Source organism: Geotrypetes seraphini, chromosome 4, assembly GCF_902459505.1.
Source record: "Geotrypetes seraphini chromosome 4, aGeoSer1.1, whole genome shotgun sequence".
Taxonomy (NCBI): domain Eukaryota; kingdom Metazoa; phylum Chordata; class Amphibia; order Gymnophiona; family Dermophiidae; genus Geotrypetes; species Geotrypetes seraphini.
In genome coordinates this window covers 73,935,173-73,955,601 of record NC_047087.1, presented here as the reverse complement: position 1 = coordinate 73,955,601, position 20,429 = coordinate 73,935,173, and the positions used below count along the sequence as shown (strand labels likewise).

The 20,429-nt window shown below is 42.9% G+C and overlaps 1 protein-coding gene across 3 annotated transcripts in view; it reads left to right on the top strand.

The window, feature by feature from the left end:
• The window catches only part of NSUN3 (NOP2/Sun RNA methyltransferase 3), a 37,052-nt gene that overhangs the window by 14,508 nt on the left and 2,115 nt on the right, over positions 1–20,429 (top strand). For 2 of the 3 annotated variants that reach the window (XM_033943669.1, XM_033943668.1), the window contains exon 5: positions 1,848–1,969. In XM_033943669.1, coding sequence (XP_033799560.1) covers positions 1,848–1,969 — 122 coding nt within the window. Of the gene's footprint in view, positions 1–1,847; positions 1,970–4,732; positions 4,792–20,429 lie in introns of all 3 variants that reach the window. The other variant, XR_004539351.1, reaches the window with a different exon arrangement.

The window sequence follows — 20,429 nt, the reverse complement described above, 5'->3', positions numbered from 1 at the left end:
TGAGATGGTGCATGGGGAGAGAACATGTTGGGGTAGGAAGGAAGGATGCCACTTGAGGGAAGAGGCAAGGACAGAGAAAGCGTGCAGGAGGCAGAAAGTGTTGGACTCATGGAGAGGGCGACATGGATGGGGAGGACAGAAAGGAGGGAAGGAGAAATGTTACACTCTGAGGGAGGGGGAGAGGGAAGAAAGTGAAAAGTTGGACTCATGGAGGGAGGGAGAGAGAGATGTTGGTTGGGGGAGGGAAGGAGGACCAGAGGAGAAGCACGCAGTAGGAAGAGAGAAAAAAATGTTGGACTGGTGGAAAGGGGGGTAGAAATGTTGGACTGGGAGGAAGGGAGATGGACTGCAGGGGGCAGGAAGGAGGAAAGGAAAGATAAATGTTACACTGGGGGGGAGGGGGAGAGGAGAGATGACTAAAGGAAGGGAGAGATATCAGACTAGAGAATGAGGGGAATCAGGTAGAGCTTTAGTAGAGAGAGATGCCAGATTATGGGAAGGAAAGGAGAGAGATGCTAAACGGAAGGGAGGAAAGGAAGGAGAGAGATGTGGGACCACTGGGAGGGAAGGAGGGAATGAAAGAGATATCAGACCATGGAAATAGGGAGGGAAGGAGAGAGATAGGAAGGGAAGGGAAGACATGGAAAAGTAGATTAGCCCCACTGTTCAACAATGTTTTCATAGATTGCGAATGATCCGCTCTCTATCAAACTTTCTAGATCTCTCATCTCTAAACATACTAATACACTCCATATGTGGCTGGAGTTTGGGGCTTTCCAAAACCTGGACAAACTGCTGGGCTTTGGAAAGTCTGTCCGGGCACCTGGACAGTCCTCTAAAAAGAGGACATGTCTGTGTTTTCCTGGATGGTGGTAACCCTAATTCAGTGTAATAAAGTACAAGAGCCTTTGTATACAGCTTAGCATAGATTCCGTTCACAAATTATTCTGTGTTTTATTACATCAGTCCCCTCTGTGGGATGGTCTCCTCCCCACAATCTGGAGATGCAGCTCCCACAGGAAAATGGATCACTGATCAGCACCAGCAGTTCTCTGATTAAACATAAAAGAATCCCAATTTTCTTGGGTCTAGGCCAAAGCTTTTTTTTTCAATTTCAAGTAAATCCTGTGCAAACCTTTGATTTTTTTTTTCTCCCCAGTAGTGTAAGAGGAAGGGGTTTTAATGAATTATGTGGATAGCTCATCCGATCTGTATGTATGGAGTTGTAGTTTTGATTATTCCATACACTTCCAAGACCAGGACTCCTGTCAGCCTTTTCAACAGATTGGGGATAGGATTGGCAACCTGTTGTTTGGCTTTCATATGTCTTTTTGTAATGACTTAAGTGGTTGTGTGCTTTTTTTTTCTTTTTAGCTTATTAAATCAGTTTGTTTTACCATTTTTTAAATATCCATCCAAAAATGCATCTAGAAGTATTGTTTGCAACACCAAAACAGCAATATACACCCTTTTTCAATGCCCTCAAAAAAGACTTGCAGGTCCTTTTACAAAGATGCGCTGCCAAACATCACACGCTAAATGCCGAGCCACCCATTCTGTCCCTATGGACGGCTCTGCATTTAGCATGTGCTGCTTGGCAATCCAGCTTTGTAAAGCCTACTTTAATTTCCTAAAAATTAAGCACCTAAATTTACAGTTTATAAACACCTATAGTCAGAAACCCTAAATATGGAATAAGCTATTTCTCTGCAATCAGTTTAACTGTAGTAGTTTGATGCTTTAAAAAGTTTTCCACCAAGGCTGTGTATGGTTGTTTCCTCTTTTCTCCCTTGAGACTAATTTGACTTGTAGATGAGTACGTTTTGCTTGTTTCTGTGCTACTGTAGGTATTAGTGGATGCTCCCTGCTCCAATGACAGAAGTTGGCTCTTTAACTCCAATATCCAGCAGGCTACCCTTAGAATATCCCAAAGGAGTGAGCTTCCTTCCCTGCAGATACAGTTACTTAGGTAAGAAAAGTATAAATAAATAAATAAAAAGGGGGAGGGAAGCGGGTACACTATACCCATGGTACTGAAAATAGTTTCTGAAAGAGGCAAATTTGCTTCCTTGTTGTTTTGTTCGCCATCTGTTTCATTTTTGGGGTTGGTGGGGGGGGAGGGGTGATAGGTGGCCATTAGTTTGCCTTGAGGTGATTTGTGCTGTGCTAAAGATGGAAATAAAATAGGGTTAAAGCATGATGAAAGGTAAATCTAAAGGCCACAAATAGCAGTTGTCTTATGCATCAGTTTGGTAACGCTATAGAAAAAAATGATTAGTAGTAGAAATGATAAGCAGCATCAGTCTCCCGACCATCCTGTCACATCGCTTCAGACATACAGAGTCTTCCAAACAAAAAAATAAGGTTTAGAGGGAGAATGCAATCCTTCCATTTTATTTTTAAATTCTCAACACCTTTTTCAGAATATCTTTTGAAAAGCTCTACGATAGAGACTTTGACAGGTTATTCATTTTTATCTGTTAAATTACAGGTTATTTGCGCAAAGCAGACAGCAGTGCAGTGAGACTGAAATGCAGTCTTAGCTGTTCTAACTGCTGCTGAAAACTTGCATTAGCCTTCAAAGCATTGGTGTTTAGTGAAGAATATTTCCAATAACTACTCTTGGCAGAATTCTGCACAAAAAAGTTAAAAATTCTATGTACAAAATTAGTAGATTCTGCAAAATTCTGTAAGTTTATTTATCAAAATTTAAACAATAATTTTGCTGATTATTATCCATATTCCATTTAAACCATTTAAAATAAAATGGTTTTCTTCTACTTTTGTTGTCTGGATGCTTTTTTCCATCATGTTAGTTCCAGTTTCTTTTTTCTACTTTTCTGTTGTCCTTCAAGTGGCTGATATCCATTTGTCTTTTCTACTCTCTCCTGGCTTTCCTCACTACACCTGCCTCAGATATATTGATCATTCCTTTTTAGCTCTTTTCTGCCTCTTTCGTACCCTTCTCCTCTTTTTCACTTTTCAGCTACCTATCAAATTTCTTTCTCATTCCCCATTTTATTCCGTTCTCAGCGCTCCATTCCTTTTCATCTTCAGTGTACCTCCATTACCATATTTCTACCCTCTGTTATATCTATCCTTTCATCTGTTTCCTTACCACCCTCTCTTCCCCCCTCAGGGTTCTATCATTCTCAGCATCTTCCTTTTTCTACTTTTATAGTCCAGCATCGGCTCTCTCTTCCTTCTCTCCCCACCCTTGTATCCTGACATCTCCCTATCTCTTCCATGCTGCACTCTCCCCCATTTCTCTCACTCCCATTTCCAGGCATCATTACATCAATCCATTCTGCTCCTGGATCCAACATCTCCTTCCTTTTCCCCATCTGCCTCCTTTGTATCTCTCCCTTCCTCTCATCTGTTCCTATGTCTAACACCTCTCTCACTTCCTTATGCCCTGTGTTAAATCTCTCTATCTTCCTCCATGCAATATCTCTCCCTTCCTCACCTCCATTATGTGATTTCATCCTCTCTCCTCCCCCTGTATCACCAACTTTCCTTCCTCTCCCCTCCCCATGTGCCACCAACTTTCATTCCTCTCACCTCTCCCCTCCCCATGTGCCACCAACTTTCCTTCCTTTCACCCCTCCCCCTGTGCCAGCTTTCCTTCCTCTCATCCCTCCCCTTGTGTCACCAACTTTCCTTCCTCTCACCCCTCCCCCGATGCCAGCAAATTTCTTTCCTCTCACCCGTTCCTTCCCCTGTGCCAGCAACTTCCTCTCACCCCTTCCCCCCTCTTGTGCTAGCAACTTTCCTTCCTCTTCTCCCCAGTACTTTAAAGCTTGTTTCTTCGGGTCGCAGTATCGGCAGCGACTCTTATATGCTGCCTGCCACTAACCCAGCAGCCTCCCCTCTGCCACAGAGAGATTTCCAGGCTAGTGGCAGGCAGCATGTGGATTCCCACATGCTGCCTGCCACTAGCTGCTAATACTACAACCCAAATAAACTTTCTTAAACAAACCTTTAAGAAACTAGCTGCTGCTGATACTACAACCCAAAGAAACTGACATGGTCAAGATTCTGCATGGGAAAAGGGAATTCTGCAGAAGTTCTGCATTGTGCGGTCATGTAGAATTATGTCAGGAATAAATAACTCAGTTGATGACTTGCATTTAGTTCCTGAGGACATTTCTAAAAGTTCAGCCTGCTATGCTTAGCCATTCTCCCCCAATGTGAATTTAAATAATTAGGGGGATGCTGTGTTCTTTTTTATCAGAATCCCAATCAGCTCTCATGTTAAATGTGAATTCAGAAGAGAAAATTAGAAGGGCATTCCTGGAAAGAGCATTTTTAATGGAGCTGTGGCTACAATGAAAAGTATGCATTTCTTCTTCCAAAAAAGTATGTAAATATGATGATAATGTAGTAAGACAGACCCCCAAAAGGATCATGGAGCTAAATAACAACTATCTTAACACTGAGCAACAAACCTAGTGCTCCTGGAAGTCTTCTGTGGTCTTCACCCAAGAAGGATTTATCTGTTAAGGGAAATGGGAGAAAATAAAGTGAAAAGATTGGAAAGCAAATTCACCTGACAGGAACAGCAGGATGGTTCTGTGGGACTTCCAGAGGGAAGAAAGGCCGACTCATGACCATGATTTATAGCAGAAATATTTCAGTGTCTTATTGCAGTAATGTATCATGTCATTCATTCCCAGTGAAGAAATCAATCACATGTAAGCACACTGACCTCCTTCACAATTTTCCTTTTCAGTACTTGACATGTAAAATCCAATTTGTGAACTTCTGGCTAAAGGAAGCATTCATCATGAGGTGAAGTTGTGCATATTTGTTTAAATCAGTCCAGATTATAATCCTTAAACAGAAAACATTTTGACAGCGAAGTTTGATAATAACTGTCCACTTTAGAGAAGTAAGGTGCTGTGACAGCTCTACTGAATTAGATGAGTTTGGAAGAAATTTGGGGTTTGGGAGGAAGAGTTTATATTTTGATTTGTGATTTGTTGAAGATAAATATGCTCTTTACAGAAGACCAACTTTTAAGAGAAATGGAATCCTTTCATCTCAAGCTATTCTTGACCCCCTTAAATCGGACTTTCACCCACTCCATTCCACAGAAACTGCCCTTGCTAAAGTCTCTAATGACTTATTCTTGTACAATCTCGCTTTATTCTTGGTTATGCATTCCCATTCGCAAGACTGCTTGTAGGAAGCCTCATTTACATATATTTTAGACCCTTCCTCTTTCCTCAGGACTACCCTCAGATATTCAGTTTCCACATCAACCAGGAGGTCTAGCTGCCTACTTTCATTCCCTTCAGTTCGAGGGAACAGGACCAAGTGTTGTGGTTGCTGGATGTGCGTAGGCTCTTGTTGTGGTACTTGAAGGTCATGAATGAGTTTGGGGTCTCCCACCACCTGTTCACCACCTGTTCATATTGGTGGGTCCTGCCATTAAGGGCAGGCTGGCTTTGAAAACCACCATTTCAAGATCAATTTGTGTGGCCATTTCTTCTGCCTATGTCGCTGCCAGAGAGGCTAATTTTATCAGAGGTGTTTCCTCTTCTTGGGCAGAGTCGTCTGCAATCTCACCAAAGGACACTTGCAAGGCTGCTATGTGGTCCTCCTTGCATACTTTTACCAAGTTTTACAGGATCGATGTGGCCAAGCAAGATGCTGATTTTGGTTCCTCCATTTTTGGCAGCAGACTCATCAGTTCCACCCTGATTCTACAGGACTGCTCTGTTAAGTCCCACTTGTCCAGGAATAGAGCGGGATTGTACAAGAACGAAAGATTAGGTTCTTACTTTTACTAATCATTTTTCATGTAAATCCACGCTCTCTTCCTGGAACCCGCCCTAGGATTTCTGATTTGCCTCTTGTCTGCCTTTGTAACTACAGTTAAACTGGTCTTATGGTTTCTTAACCAGCCTTTCTAACGGTATCATCAGAATAGGGTGTACATTTTGTTTTGGGGGTCACTAGCTGTGGCATCCCCCGCTGTTAGTGCAGGCTGTCTCTCCTTTTAGCACAGTTTCTTTCAGGTTTATACTGTTTAATAACCTGTGTCAATTGTTAATGATTGTTATGAGCAGATTAAACTGATTTGTCAGAGAGTTTCCCCGTACCCCTCCCTTTTGTTTGTGTCCTCTAGAGGTAACTCTTCTTTCCTATGAACTGAATACCTGAGGACAGTTCTGAGGTAAGAAGGGAGGGTCTAAAGAATTATGTAAATAAGGCCTCCTACAAGCAGTCTCATGATGCATAACCCACTTTTATCCTAGGACAAGCAGGCAGCCTATTCTCAACATGTGGGTGACGTCATCCATGGAGCTCAGATGCGGACAGCTTCGCCAGCAGACTTGCTTATAGAACTTTAAGAAAGTTTGCGACTGCCATACAGCGCATGCGCGTGTGCCTTCCCGCCCAATACAAGGAGCGCATCTCCTCAGTTCTCAGTTTTCCGCGGAGCCGAGAAGTAATGTTTTTGATGCTCTGCGCTAGACTCAATTCTAAACTTCGTGCCTTCTCTCATTGTGGCTTATGTTTCTTATTTTTCAGGGTCGCTGTGTTTTTTGTGTGTTTTTCATTTTTAAAAAAAAAGACTTTAATTTTATTTCTTTTGTCATGGCAGGCCCTGCTTTGTGGCCTCCGCTGGCGGGTTTCGATTTTGCTGAGGCCATTTTTCCGTCTCTGTCCAGGCCAGTCACAGGCTTCAAGAAGTGTAGCTGTTGCCAGCGTGTGATCTCCCTCACTGACCCACATAGGTGGTGTATTCAGTGTTTGGAACCTGACCATCGTCCGGAGTCGTGTACTTGCTGTGCTACCTTTCAACCTCGAGCCCGCAAGCATCAAGTTCAGGTGGAGAAACTCTTTGGCGGTATGGATCCCTTTGCTCCGGTCTCGATCTCAACCTTGCATCCGGTCAAGCTTACCGGGGTCCGCCCTCTGCCTCGGCCTCATCCTTGATCAAGCCTGCATCATTCGGGACCTCGTCCTCAAGTAAATCTGCCAAGTCTGATGAGACGCTTGCCTCGCTGCTTCCCTCAGGTCAGGTGCCTGCAGTGGTTATCAAGCTGCCTAAGAAGCATGTCTCCAAGTTGAAGAGTCATTCTTCCTCGGAGGCTGTTGCTATGCCAAAAGTGCCAGATCCTCCGGTCTCAGTCACATTTGGAGGCTCTGATCCAGACCATTTTGGATTGTCAGTTGGGCAATATCCTTGCCAAAAATACTCCTGCCTCGACTCTGCTTCCTGCAGTCCAGCCTGAGCACTCAGCAGTAACACCTGGAGTCGCGTCCTTGGCTGAGGCTCGAGTTGATTCTCCTCACTCTATACAAGGAGTCGATTCCTTGGGAGTGTCTCGAGGGGATTCCATACTCTGTATGCAAGGAGTCGATTCTTTGCGAGTGTCTCATCTGGAGCATAATCATGCTATTCAAGGAGCCGAGTCCTTGTCAGTGCCTCGAGATGACTCGACACCAGGAGTTTAATCTCTTGTGGTATCTCAATCTCCAGCCTCCAGCCCTCATTCCTCGCATAAGGCATCGCGCTTCCCGAGGCATAGGGCAAAGACTCCTCGACTTTCTTCTAACCGAGACCTGCTTGGTTCGAGGCACAGTTCTCCACATCAGTCTAGGCATCCATCGAGGCACAGATCCTCTTCTCGAGACATGCCTCATCTCTCTACACCTCGAGGCCATTTGAGGCTTTCTACTCCGAAGTCGAGGACGCCATCTCCATCTGCTTCTCCTACGAGGGATTCTTCTCCCAGTGAGTCATCTATCCCTGCATATTCAGACCTCAGGTGTGAGTACTCCAGGGAAGCTTCGTCCTCGTTCTATGCTCTTCGAAGCACTTCAAGATCACCCTCCCCTTGAGGTCAGCCTACCTTGGAACAGATATCCTCTTCTTTTGTACGTCAAATGAGTAAGGAACTCAAGATTAATTTGGACTGCGGAGTCTCTTAAAATACCCATTAATAGACTTCTTTCTCAAACTTTCAAGAGGAACCTTGAAACACCTTATTCCATTCCTGCTGTTTCAAGCAAGCTGCAATCCTGTTACAGAATAGTCCATTGCAAGGGCTTCGAGAAGTCTCAATTATCAAATCAGTCCCTTCTCGTGGAGTCCTCTTTGAAAAGGAACAAGGAAAAGAAGGCAGGACCATGAACAAGTTTGGTCACCGTTTGTATCAGAATTCTTTGATGACAACTAGGGTTTTGAATTACAATTTTATCTTCATTTCTTATTTCAAGCATTTAGTTGACACACTCACTGCCTGCATATTTCAAGTATGTTCCTCAACACCGTCTTACAGGTTTTCAGAATACCATTACTACTCTGAATCAACTTCACATGCATCTCCTTCAGTTTTCCTATGATGCATTTGAGCTTTCCTCGAGGGTCACCGCTTTCTCAGTGGCTATGCGCTGGCTTGCCTGGCTTTGCACTGTTGACATGGATCCTAATCTACAGGATCGCCTCGCCAACATTCTTTGTCAAGGCAATGACTTGTTTGATGACTCCATCGAGGAGGCCACTAAGAAGTTGTCTGAACATGAGAAGTCATTTGCTTCCATCATTCGTCCTAAGCCTAAGCCTTCCACCTCTAAGGGTTTCAGGCCTCTATCATCTTACCAGCAGCGTTTCCCACAGAGGGCAGCTACTTATACCAGGGCGCCTCCTAAGAAACAACCACAGCAACAGAGGCAGCAGAAACCTCAGACTTCTACTGTGCCTAAGGCATCTCAGTCTTTTTGACCATCTAATACAGCGCATAACCTCCATCGTTCTGCCTCTGTCCTTTCCATTTCCATTGGAGGTTGTCTCCATCATTTTTACCAATGCTGGGAGATCATTACATCAGACCTCGGTGCTGTCCATCATCAGGGAAGGATACTCTCTTCATTTCATCCAGGTTCCTCCAGATCTGCCTCCAAGAGAGTATCCTTCCAATCCATCCCAGACCGCCCTTCTTCTTCAGGAAGCTTAAGCTCTGCTTCGTCTCTGCCATCGAGGAAGTTCCACTGGAACAGCAGAGCAGGGGGTTTTACTCCCGTTACTTCCTAGTTCCGAAGAAGACGGGTGATCTGCAACCCATTTTGGATCTCAGAGCCCTCAACAAATTTCTTGTCAGAAAGAAATTTTGAATGCTGTCTCTAGCATCATTATGCCCCCTTCTAGATCAGAATGATTGGTTATGTTCTCTAGATCTCAAAGAGGCTTACACTCACTTTCCCATTCATCCAGCCTCTCGACAGTTCCTCAGATTTCGGGTGGGAAATCTGCATTTTCAGTATAGAGTGCTGCCTTTCGGCATGGTTTCATCTCCAAGAGTGTTCACCAAGTGCTTAGTTGTAGTAGCAGCAGCTCTGCAGAACCATGGGCTCCAGGTATTCCCGTACCTGGATGATTGGCTCATCAAAGATTCACCATCTCAAGGGGTTATTGTAGTGACCCTATGGATTACGTGGTTCCTACAAAGTTTTGGGTTCTAAATCAACTTTCCCAAATCCCAGATCCAGCCCTCTCAGACTTTATAGTTCATCGGAGCTGTCCTGGACACTGTCCAACTCAGAGCATTCCTTCCTCAACAACGTCAGGATGCTCTCATTCGTCTCTGCCACAAGGTGTCCTTGGCTACAATTTCAGCAAGACACATGATGGTTCTCCTAGGTCACATGGCCTCTACAGTTCACGTGACTCCTTTTGCCAGACTTCACCTCAGAATTCCTCAGTGGACCCTGGCATCTCAGTAGGCGCAGGCTTGCGACCCACTCTCTCAACACATTACAGTAACACCTTTGTTGAAACAGTCTCTCCACTGGTGGATTCTCTCTTCCAATCTCTCCAGAGGTTTATTGTTTCCATCGCCCCCTCATCAGAAGGTCCTCACAACAGATTCCTCCACCTATGCTTGGGGGCTCATCTCAAGACCATTGTTCCAGCATGGATCATCAGTGTCACATCAATCTGTTGGAACTCAGAGCGATCTTCAGTGCTCTCAAAGCATTTCAGCATCTTCTTCACGACCAGGTAGTCCTCATTCAGACAGACAACCAAGTAGCCATGTACTACATCAACAAGTAGGGAGGAACAGCATCTCTCCCTCTTTGCCAGGAAACTCAAAAGGTGTGGAACTGGGCAATCCATCGCAACACCTTCCTGAAAGCAGTCTACATTCAAGGAGAGAAAAACTGTCTGGCGGACAAATTGAGTCATCTTCTGCAACCTCACGAATGGATACTCAATTCCTCGCTTCTCCATAACATTTTTTCTCAGTGGGGAACTCCTCAGATAGATCTCTTTGCATCTCCCCACAACAACAAACTGCCACAGTTCTACTCCAGGATATACTCTCCTCATCGCCTCGAGGCAGATGCTTTCCTTCTAGAATGGACGAATCAGTTTTTCTATGCATTCCCTCCATTTCCTCTGATTCTCAAGACTCTTGTCAAACTCAAACAGGAGCATGCCTCCATGATTCTGATAGCTCCTCGGTGGCCCAGACAACCCTTCTACTTCAACTCAGCACCAGGGAGCCTCTGCTTCTACCAGTTTTTCCCTCTCTACTTACACAGAGTCAGGGGTCTCTACTTCAGCCCAACCTGCAGTTTCTACACCTGACAGCTTGGTACCTCTCCACCTAACTGCCAATCTACAGTTTTCTCAACCTGTACAGGACATTTTAGAGGCTTCTAGGAAGCCTACCACTAGACAACGCTACAATCAGAAATGGACTAGATTTTCTGCTTGGTACACCATACATCACAAGGAGCCTCAATCTTTCTCCTTGTCTTCAGTTTTGGATTACCTGTTCCACTTATCACAATCAGGCCTCAAATCCACATCCATTTGAGTCCACCTCAATGCAATTGCTGCTTTTCATCAGCCTATTGAAGGGAAACCTCTTTCTGCTCATCCTGTGGTTTCCAGATTTATGAAAGGACTTTTCAGTGTCAAACCACCTCTCAAACCTCCTCCAGTGGTTTGGTATCTCAATGTTCTTGCTCAATTGATGAAGCCTCCTTTTGAACCAATGGATAAGGTTCATCTTAAATACCTCACTTGGAAAGTGGTTTTTCTCATTGCTCTTATATCTGCTCGCAGGGTCAGTGAGCTACAAGCTTTAGTAGCGGACCCACCTTTCACAGTATTCCATCATGACAAGTTGGTCCTCTGTACTCATCCTAAATTCCTACCTAAAGTGGTTTCAGAATTTCATCTCAACCAATCATTTGTCTTTCCAGTGTTTTTTTCCAAAGCCTCATTCTCATCATGGAGAAACAGCTCTTCATACTCTGGACTGTAAGCGTGCTTTAGCTTTTTTTTTTGTAAATATTTTTATTGAAAATGGTCGATGGCACGTACAACTTGGTACAAAATCATCAAATGCAAAGGCAGCAATATCGCACTCAGCCACATAGATCTACTCCCCAACTTTTTGTCTCCTTCGATCCAAACAAGTTGGGACATCCGATTTCCAAGCACACCATCTCCAACTGGTTAGCGGCTTGCATCTCTTTCTGCTATGCTCAGGCTGGACTGCATCTACAGAGTCAAGTCACAGCCCACAAAGTCAGAGCCATGGCGGCATCAGTGGCTTTTCTCAGATCTATTCCTATTGAGGAAATCTGCAAAGCTGCTACTTGGTCCTTGGTTCATACATTCACCTCTCATTATTGTCTGGATACTTTTTCCAGACTTGATGGCCATTTCAGCCAGGCAGTGTTACAAAATTTATTTTCCTGAATTGCCAATTATCCCTCCATCCAATTCTAGTTAGCTTGGAGGTCACCCACATGTTGAGAATAGGCTGCCTGCTTGTCCTGGAATAAAGCACAGTTACTTACCGTAACAGGTGTTATCCAGGGACAGCAGGCAGCTATTCTCACAACCCACCCACCTCCATGGGTTAGCTTTTCTGCTAGCTATCTGAACTGAGGATATGCACTCTCTGTACTGGGCAGGAAGGCACTCGCGCATGCGCAGTGCGGCAGTCGCAAACTTTCTAAAGTTCTACAAGCAAGTCTGCTTGCAAAACTGTCCACATCCGGGCTTCGTGGATGACATCACCCACATGTTGAGAATAGCTGCCTGCTGTCCCTGGATAACACCTATTACGGTAAGTAACTGTGCTGTCCAGGAATAGAGCATGGATTTACAAGAAGATTAGCAAAAGTAAGAGCCTAATATTTCATTTCTGGCCAGATACAATTATCTCTACTCCATCCTCATCCTTCTCGATCTACTGCCTTCAATACTAATGATCACCACATACTCCTTGATACATTATCCTCACTGGGATTCCAAGGTTCTGTTCTCACCTAGTTTTCATCCTATCTTTCCCATCACACTTTCAATGTATGCAGTGGGGGAATCCTCCTCTACTGCTATCCCATTCTGAGTTGGTATACCTCAAGGCGCTGTCTTAGGACCTCTTCTTTTCTCCATATATGTGCACTGATTTCCTCCCATGATAATTCCCAAATCTACTTCTCCACACCAGATATCTCTACAGAAGTCCAGGCCTGAGTTTCAGCCTACTTATGTGACATTGCCGCTTGGATGTATCATCGCCATCTAAAACTGAATATGGCTAAGACTGAGCTCCTTATCTTCCTACCTAAATCCACTTCCCCCTCCTCCCATTTTCTATCTCTGTGGACAGCACTCTCTTCCACCTGTCTCATCAGCTCGTAACCTTGGGGTAATCTTTGTCTTTCTCTTCTTCTCTGTTTAGATCCAACAAATTGCTAAAGCCTGTCGCTTCTTCCTTTATAATATTACCAAGATCTGACTTCTCCTTTCTGAACACTTTACCAAAACTCTTATCTATGCTCTTATCTCTCGCTTAGATTACTGCAACTTGCTTCTTTCAGGTCTTCTGCTCATCTCTCTCCCCTTCAGTACGTGCAAAATTCTGCTGTACAACTTATATTCTGTGAGAGCTGCCACACTCACATTACCCCTCTCCTCAAATCACTTCACTGGCTCCCCATCCATTTCTGTACACAGTTAAAACTTCTCTTACTGATGTATAAGTGCACACTCAATCTTCAGCCCCTCAATACACTGTGAACCATAAAAAACCCACACGAAAATGTTTTTTGTCGTATCCTCCACAGAACTCGGCCAATTCTTATGAAATTTAGTGTGTTGTATCTTGAATGAAATTGATGTAAAATGTTGTAATTATTTCCCACTGCACCATATCACTATCTTGAGAAAATGAAATGTTGCTATGGGATATACACAGAGGCAGACAATAGGTTGTAAACACTCTGTATCAAAATGGTTTTCACTCCAGAAGACCAAATTCTGATAAAGAACTTGGTACTGCTAAAAGGTTATAGCAGTCGATGATTGTTGAAAGAGTTCCCACAAAATGGCCTTGATGTGCTGCTATGCAAGTTCTGAGCAACGGGCACTGTGGATCATAAGCCAGACAATGGTCGACCGCGCTTGATTTGCACACAAGAGCACATTGACATTGTATATGATCGTGTACTAAGCCAGGAGGACACACCACAAACACACCAAACAATTAGCCAAATAGCAAGAGAAGCAGAAATAAGCCAGACAGCTGTGGGTAGGATCATTCACGTCGATCTGAAATTAAAGTGTCTTAAAAAGTATTGTGCCCAAGAATTAACTTTATACAACAAACGATGCAAACAGCCTAAAACAATGCAAATAGCTTTTGACCAAGTACCCAGTGTACAGTGTCAGCTTCATCTGGTTTACAGATGAAAAGATATTTGTAGTAGCTCCACCGATTAATACACAGAATGATCACCTCTATGTACCTTCAGCAACATTGAAGCGGTCAGGTTAATACCAAATGCTGACCTTCAGCCAATCAGTTATGGTCTCAGTTGCAATCTTGAAACTCGGATTCACAGATCTGTTCTTCATCAATCCTGGGGTTAAGATCAACGGTGCATGCTACCAGGATGTCCTCTAGATGCAGATGTTGCCAGCAATTCATTGTATATCGAGAGACTACTTTAATTTCCAACAGGACAATGCCTATCACTTCGGACAAAGGACACTGTAGAACTGCTACATCAGGAGACCCCAGACATCTGGCCTGAGAATTCACCAGATCTAAACCCAGTTGGCTACCGGATCAGGAACTTGTCTAACAGACAGCAATATCTGCCATCAAAGACCTTAAACAGCGCCTCATCTCTGTTTGGGCTGAACTGAAACAGAGTGTTGTTGACAAATCCATAGATCAGTGGCGGCCAAGGTTCAGGATGTGCCTTCATGTAAAGGAAGTGCACTTCGAACATCTGCTTAATTAAAACATTACTTTTTGATTTTACATTTTTTTGCAAGATACGCCACAAAAATTTTTGATGTGTTTTTATTCACTTCACAATTCATTGTCACAAGGTAGTGTTGTGGTGCAGTAGGAAATATTTACAACATTTTACATCAACTTCATTCAGGACACGATGCACTAAATTTCATAGGAATTGGCCAAATACTATGACAAAAACATTTTGATGTGTTTCTTCGGTTCACAGTGTATATCTCCACACTTCTCTCTCCCTATGCTCCTATCTGTGAACTCCATTCATCAGGCAAGTCCCTCCTATCCGTACCCTTCTCCACTGCTTACTCCAGACTTTGTCCCTTCTAATTTGCTGTGTCATATGCCTGGAAAAAACTGCCTAAGTCTTTACATCAAGCACCTATTGTAATGGCCACTAATATTTATTAATGTAATCCAGCCTCTGAAATAACCAGTAATATTCACTTATATATGTGGTCTGGATATTATGTTTAAAGCAACAGTTCTTATTATTGTGTATAAGATGCCTCAGCCCCACCACTCCACCGCAGAAAAAATTTTTTATCTCGCGGGAAGCATAGTGTGGTGCTTCATCATTGGCTGTCAACACTTATTTTATTGATATTATCTATCGTATACTGTTTACTTATGTATCCTTTAGTGTTTTTCTGTAATGCTTCTCTTATAGTTGTCTTAGTAATATGAATAATAAATAGTTCAAGCAGTACTTATCTCAGCCAAACCAAGGGAGCCAGACCCGACATGTTTCGCACGGCAATCGTGCTTTTTCAAGGGTCTCCCTGAAACAAATAAAAAACTGTGATCGTTTACCGAAGCAGGGCTGAAATACAAAGTTAAAAACAGCCCCCTCTCCTTCAGTTGGTATGCTATTCCAAGTGACTTACCGAGGTCGCCGCCGTCATCCGACTCCAGAATTTTAGTAAGCAAAAGATGGCGGCGGCGTCCTCAGACCTCGATTTAAATAATTATTCCATTCGTTAAAGACTCCGCCCCCTGCCGCCCATTGGACAGACACCGAGAACCATTCATACCAGGGAACCCCACTCAATCATACTATTCAATCCCCGTGGTGTTACCGTGTCTAATTTAAAAATATATCTCTGCTCCTCCTCATTCAATTTCTTCAGACCCCCTTCCACCTCACTGATCATATAGATAATTCGCCATCTCAACTGATCCACCGAATGTTTACATTTCGACCAGTGTTCTACTAAGGGAGCCTGGACAACTTCATTAATAATTCTGGACTTATGTTCGTTTAGACGTGCTTTAATCTTCCGATTTGTTCTGCCAATGTATATGAGATCACATGGACAAGTTATTGCATATACAACTCCCTGGGATAGATAATATCAATAAAATAAGTGTTGACAGCCAATGATGAAGCACCACACTATGCTTCCCGCGAGATAAAAAAATTTTTCTGCGGTGGAGTGGTGGGGCTGAGGCGTCTTATACACAATAATAAGAACTGTTGCTTTAAACATAATATCCAGACCACATATATAAGTGAATAAGTCTTTACATCAGGCACTGTCTTTAGCAGTATTCAAATCCAAGCTAAAAGCCCACTTTTTTGATGCTGCTTTCAACTCTTAACTCCCAATTTTGGGCCTGTAGCAAATCAGCATATTTAACAACACTGACTGTCATGGAGAATTAGGTCAGAATATCTGGCCATGCCTAGATGACATGTGGGTACAGACAAGATTTGGCAGTATACCTTCATTGCTGATCTTCTAGAAAGGTTCGGGGGGAGATATGGGAAACTACAGACCTCGGTCTGATCTCGGTATCGTAAAAGATGGTAGAGGTGCAGATAAAGGACTGAATCATTGATCACCTTGACGGACACAATCTGATAAGGACCAGCCAGCACGGCTTCAGCAAAGGAAGATCTTGCTTGACGAACTTGCTGCACTTCTTCAAGGGTGACCCAGTCGACATCATATATCTGGATTTTCAGAAGGCATTCAACAATGTTCCGCATTAACAACTACTTCGAAAAATTGCGAGCCATGGAATTGAGGGTGAAATACTCACGTGGATTAAAATCTGGCTGGTGAATAGGAAACAGAGAGTGGGGGGTAAATGGACAATACTCGGACTGGAAAAGCGTCACGAGTGGAGTGCCGCAGGGTTTGGTGCTTGGACCCGTGCTCTTCAACATATTTATAAATGACCTGGAAATTGGTATGACAAGTGAGGTGATTAAATTTGCAGATGATACGAAGTTATTCAGAGTAGTAAAGACGCAGGAGGATTGAGAGGACCTGCAACGTGACATAAACACGCTCAAGAAATGGGCTGCAACATGGCAAATGAGGTTTAATGTGGATAAGTGTAAGGTGATGCATGTCGGTAACAAAAATCTTATACACGAATACAGGATGTCCGGTGCAGTACTTGGAGAGACCCTCCAGGAAAGAGACTTGGGAGTACTGGTCAACAAGTCAATGAAGCTGTCCGCACAGTGTGTGGTGGCGGCGAAAAGGACAAACAGAATGCTAGGAATGATTAAGAAGAGGATCATGAACAGATTGGAGAAAGTTATCATGCTGCTGTACCGGGCCATAGTACGCCATCACCTGGAATACTGCGTCCAGCACTGGTCACCATACATGAAGAAGGACAAGGTACTACTCAAAAGGGTCCAGAGAAGAGTGACTTAAATGGTTAAGGGCTGGAGGAGTTTTCGTACAGTGAGAGATTAGAGAAACTGGGCATCTTCTCCCTTGAAAAGAGGAGACTGAGAGGGGACATTATCGAAACATTCAAGATAAAGACAGGTTGTTCACCCTCTCCAAGGTAGAGAGAATGAAAGGGCACTCTCTAAAGTTAATAGGGGATAGATTCCTTACAAACGTAAGGAAGTTCTTCTTCACCCAGAGAGTGGTAGAAAACTGGAACGCTCTTCCAGAGGCTGTTATAGGGGAAAACACGCTCCAGGGATTCAAGACAAAGTTAGACCAGTTCCTGCTGAACCAGGTACACAGATAAGTCTAGTCTCAGTTAGGGCACTGGTCTTTGAGTGGACTGCCGTGTGAGTGGACTGCTGGGCACAATGGTCCACTGGTCTGACCCAGCAGCGGCAATTCTTATGTTCTTAAGTGCCACTGAAAATCTGTTCTTGGATCTGCCACAATGATTTAACTAGGCAGGAGCCTCTCCTGCCTTGTTAAATCTTTTTGAATATTGAAATGAATAATTTTAAAAGTCCAGTTTTTCTGTGAGGAGCTAGACTAATAAATTGCCTTTCAACTCTCTGGCTTTAAAGAGTATTGTACCGCCTTCAGGTTAGTAGGTAATTGGGAATAATTTTCTTTTATTAAAGTAACAAACACTAGGATTTATCTTGTGTCTTCATATGTGTAGAAGGTTTAATTTTTTGCATATCAGTGACTTAAGTAAGCAGTAGATGAGCATCCCTAGGTAGACTTTGTGGACATGCTCCAGTACAGCTTCATTAAAAATTTCCACATCCTTTTCATCTAGCTTAATGAGGAGGGGACTTGGGGAAATAGTGGAAGGAAATGTATTGGCAAACACCTTTTGGGAATGTTTGTAATAAAGTATAACCTCTGCATACCACTTACTAGCTGTTAAACAGCAATCTCAGCATGTACCAAAAGATGGCACTGTTGTTGTTCTATGGTACCCTTTCTCCCTCTGCTTCCTTCTAGAACCAAAAACTGTTACATTGCTGATATAATTGTTGCTGACCCTTCTGTCAGAATGCAGACAGCACCAAAGACAGCTGCTGCATTAGAAATCCCCAGGTTTAAAAGGAGGATAAATGCACAAGTTACCTTGTGGGTCTTAGTATTCCACCGAGTAATAGTGCAACAACCTACTCCAGGAAGGTTAATATGCAGAAGAACTGCACTAGCTTTGTGACATAAGAGTAATTATTTTTCTGTGCATTTTGCTTGTTAGTACAGTAATTAGGTCCTTGCTTTACACAGAAAGGGCTACCTTTGAACTACAGTTTGAAAAACAAATTGGCAAGTTTGTGAATTTGGCAACACTGATGGCACCATCAGCCATTTCTGAGAACAGTGTAGATTTCTGACACATGGAAATATATTTATATCTTTGCATTTATTTACTGTCTTTTTGAAGAAACACACTCAAGGCAGTATATAACAGGTATAATCTGCATATAGGCAATAAATAATTTACAGCAGTGATCTCAAACTCATGGCCCGGGGGCTACATGCGGCCTACCAGGTACTATTTTGAGGCCCTCGGTATGTTTATCATAATCACAAAAGTAAAATAAAACAGTTTCTTGATCATATGTCTCTTTAGCTATAAATTACAATATTATTATTAAGACTTATCCAAAAGTAAAGATTTATAAACTATAAAGAGTTTTACCTCATGCAAAATTATAATTTCTTTAATAAGATGTTAACTATTTTTTCTGAGGCCCTCCAAGTACCTACAAATCCAAAATGTGGCCCTGCAAAGGGTTTGAGTTTGAGACCACTGATTTACAGTAATAAAATATTTAAATAACAGTATAGTATGTTACTTACAGTATCAACACTTTAAAACTATGACTGTGGAACTTGTGTCCGGAAGCAATTTTGGGTGGAGTTTCAAAATTAAAAACTTACAACAGTGTATTGCATATTTTCATGATAGTATTTTTATTTTGTTCAGATTCTTTGTTCAGAGTTCAAATAAATTTTTTTTGTGGTCTATTATTCCTAATTTTGTACATAAAAAATAGTCTTTATTTCTGTAATTAACTGACAAGCAATGTACGCTAAATGCTGTCTGTTTATTCCTATGAGCGGTTTGGCTTTTAGTGTGCGGATAGCGTAGCTGGTTTTAAGAAAGTTTTGGACAAGTTCCTGGAGGTAAAGTCCATAGTCTGTTATTGAGAAAGACATGGGGGATGCCACTGCTTGCCCTGGATCGGTAGCATGGAATATTGCTACTCCTTGGGTTTTGGCAGGTACTAGTGATCTGGATTAGCCACCGTGAGAACAGGCTACTGGGCTTGATGGGCCACTGGTTTGACCCAGTAAGGCTATTCTTATGTTCTTATGCTCTGCAGTGCAACTTTGTAAAAGCCTGGCCTGGCCTTGGCCTGTCCAAGAGGAGTCAGAATCGGGGATCAGACAGCAGAAAAATAAAGTCGTCATAGTTGAAATTTTGGTGTACTGACTCCACAGCCTTGATTAAAACATCTTAATAGGCTGCAAGAGGTGGAATCTAAAGTCAGAGTAACATGGGTTACTGTCAGTGAAGATGCATGTAGCTGATCTTAGCTAGAGTCCTTAGCTTCTCATCCAGAAATGATTAGGATCCTTAGGATAAGGGTCATGTATTTGATATACCTTTTTTCTGGTGTACAGTCAAAGCAGTTTGTATATTATATACAAGTATTTTCTCTGTCCCTTGTGAGCTTAAATATAGGTTTTATACCTTGGGCAATGGAATGTTAAATGCTGCAGTGGTAATTGAACCCAGTTCCCCTAGTTTTCAGCCCACTACTCTAACCATTAGGCTACAAATCCACTCAGATGTGGTAGAGTTTGTGTGGTAAGCAAGTCCTGCCACAGTATGTGTATCTGATGTTAATCAGTATCTTCCTATAACCCATTGGTCTTTAATGTTATTCAGTTCTGAGTTACTTTGGTATTAAAATGTCAATATGAGCGCCAAGACTATCATTGAACAATTTTGCTGGTTCCCTAGGCAAGGTGTGGGTTCCTTTTTGGTATGGCTTGGCTGTTGAAGAACACTTCAAAGTGACTGGTGCAACTAAGGTCTGCTGCTATGCATTTTGTCTTCCCCTTCAACTCATTTCCCTCTTCGCACACTCTCCCTTTCAGTTCATCTTTCTCCTTTCCGGTCTTTCTCACTCTCTTCTCCACACTTGATCTTGCACTTACAAATCTCTTCCACGCCATCCCAGTCAGAAAGGAACTGAGGGTGTACATCTCTTCGTGTACATTTAGTAGACAGAAGTGAGACAGGCATGCATTATGATCTTTTGTTTTTTTTTAAGTGTACACTTCTCCCTCAATATTTGCGAGGGGTTAGGGGCAGAGCCGGCCCGTGAATATTGAAAATTCGCAAATAACATTTAGGCCGGCTCTGTCCCCCTCT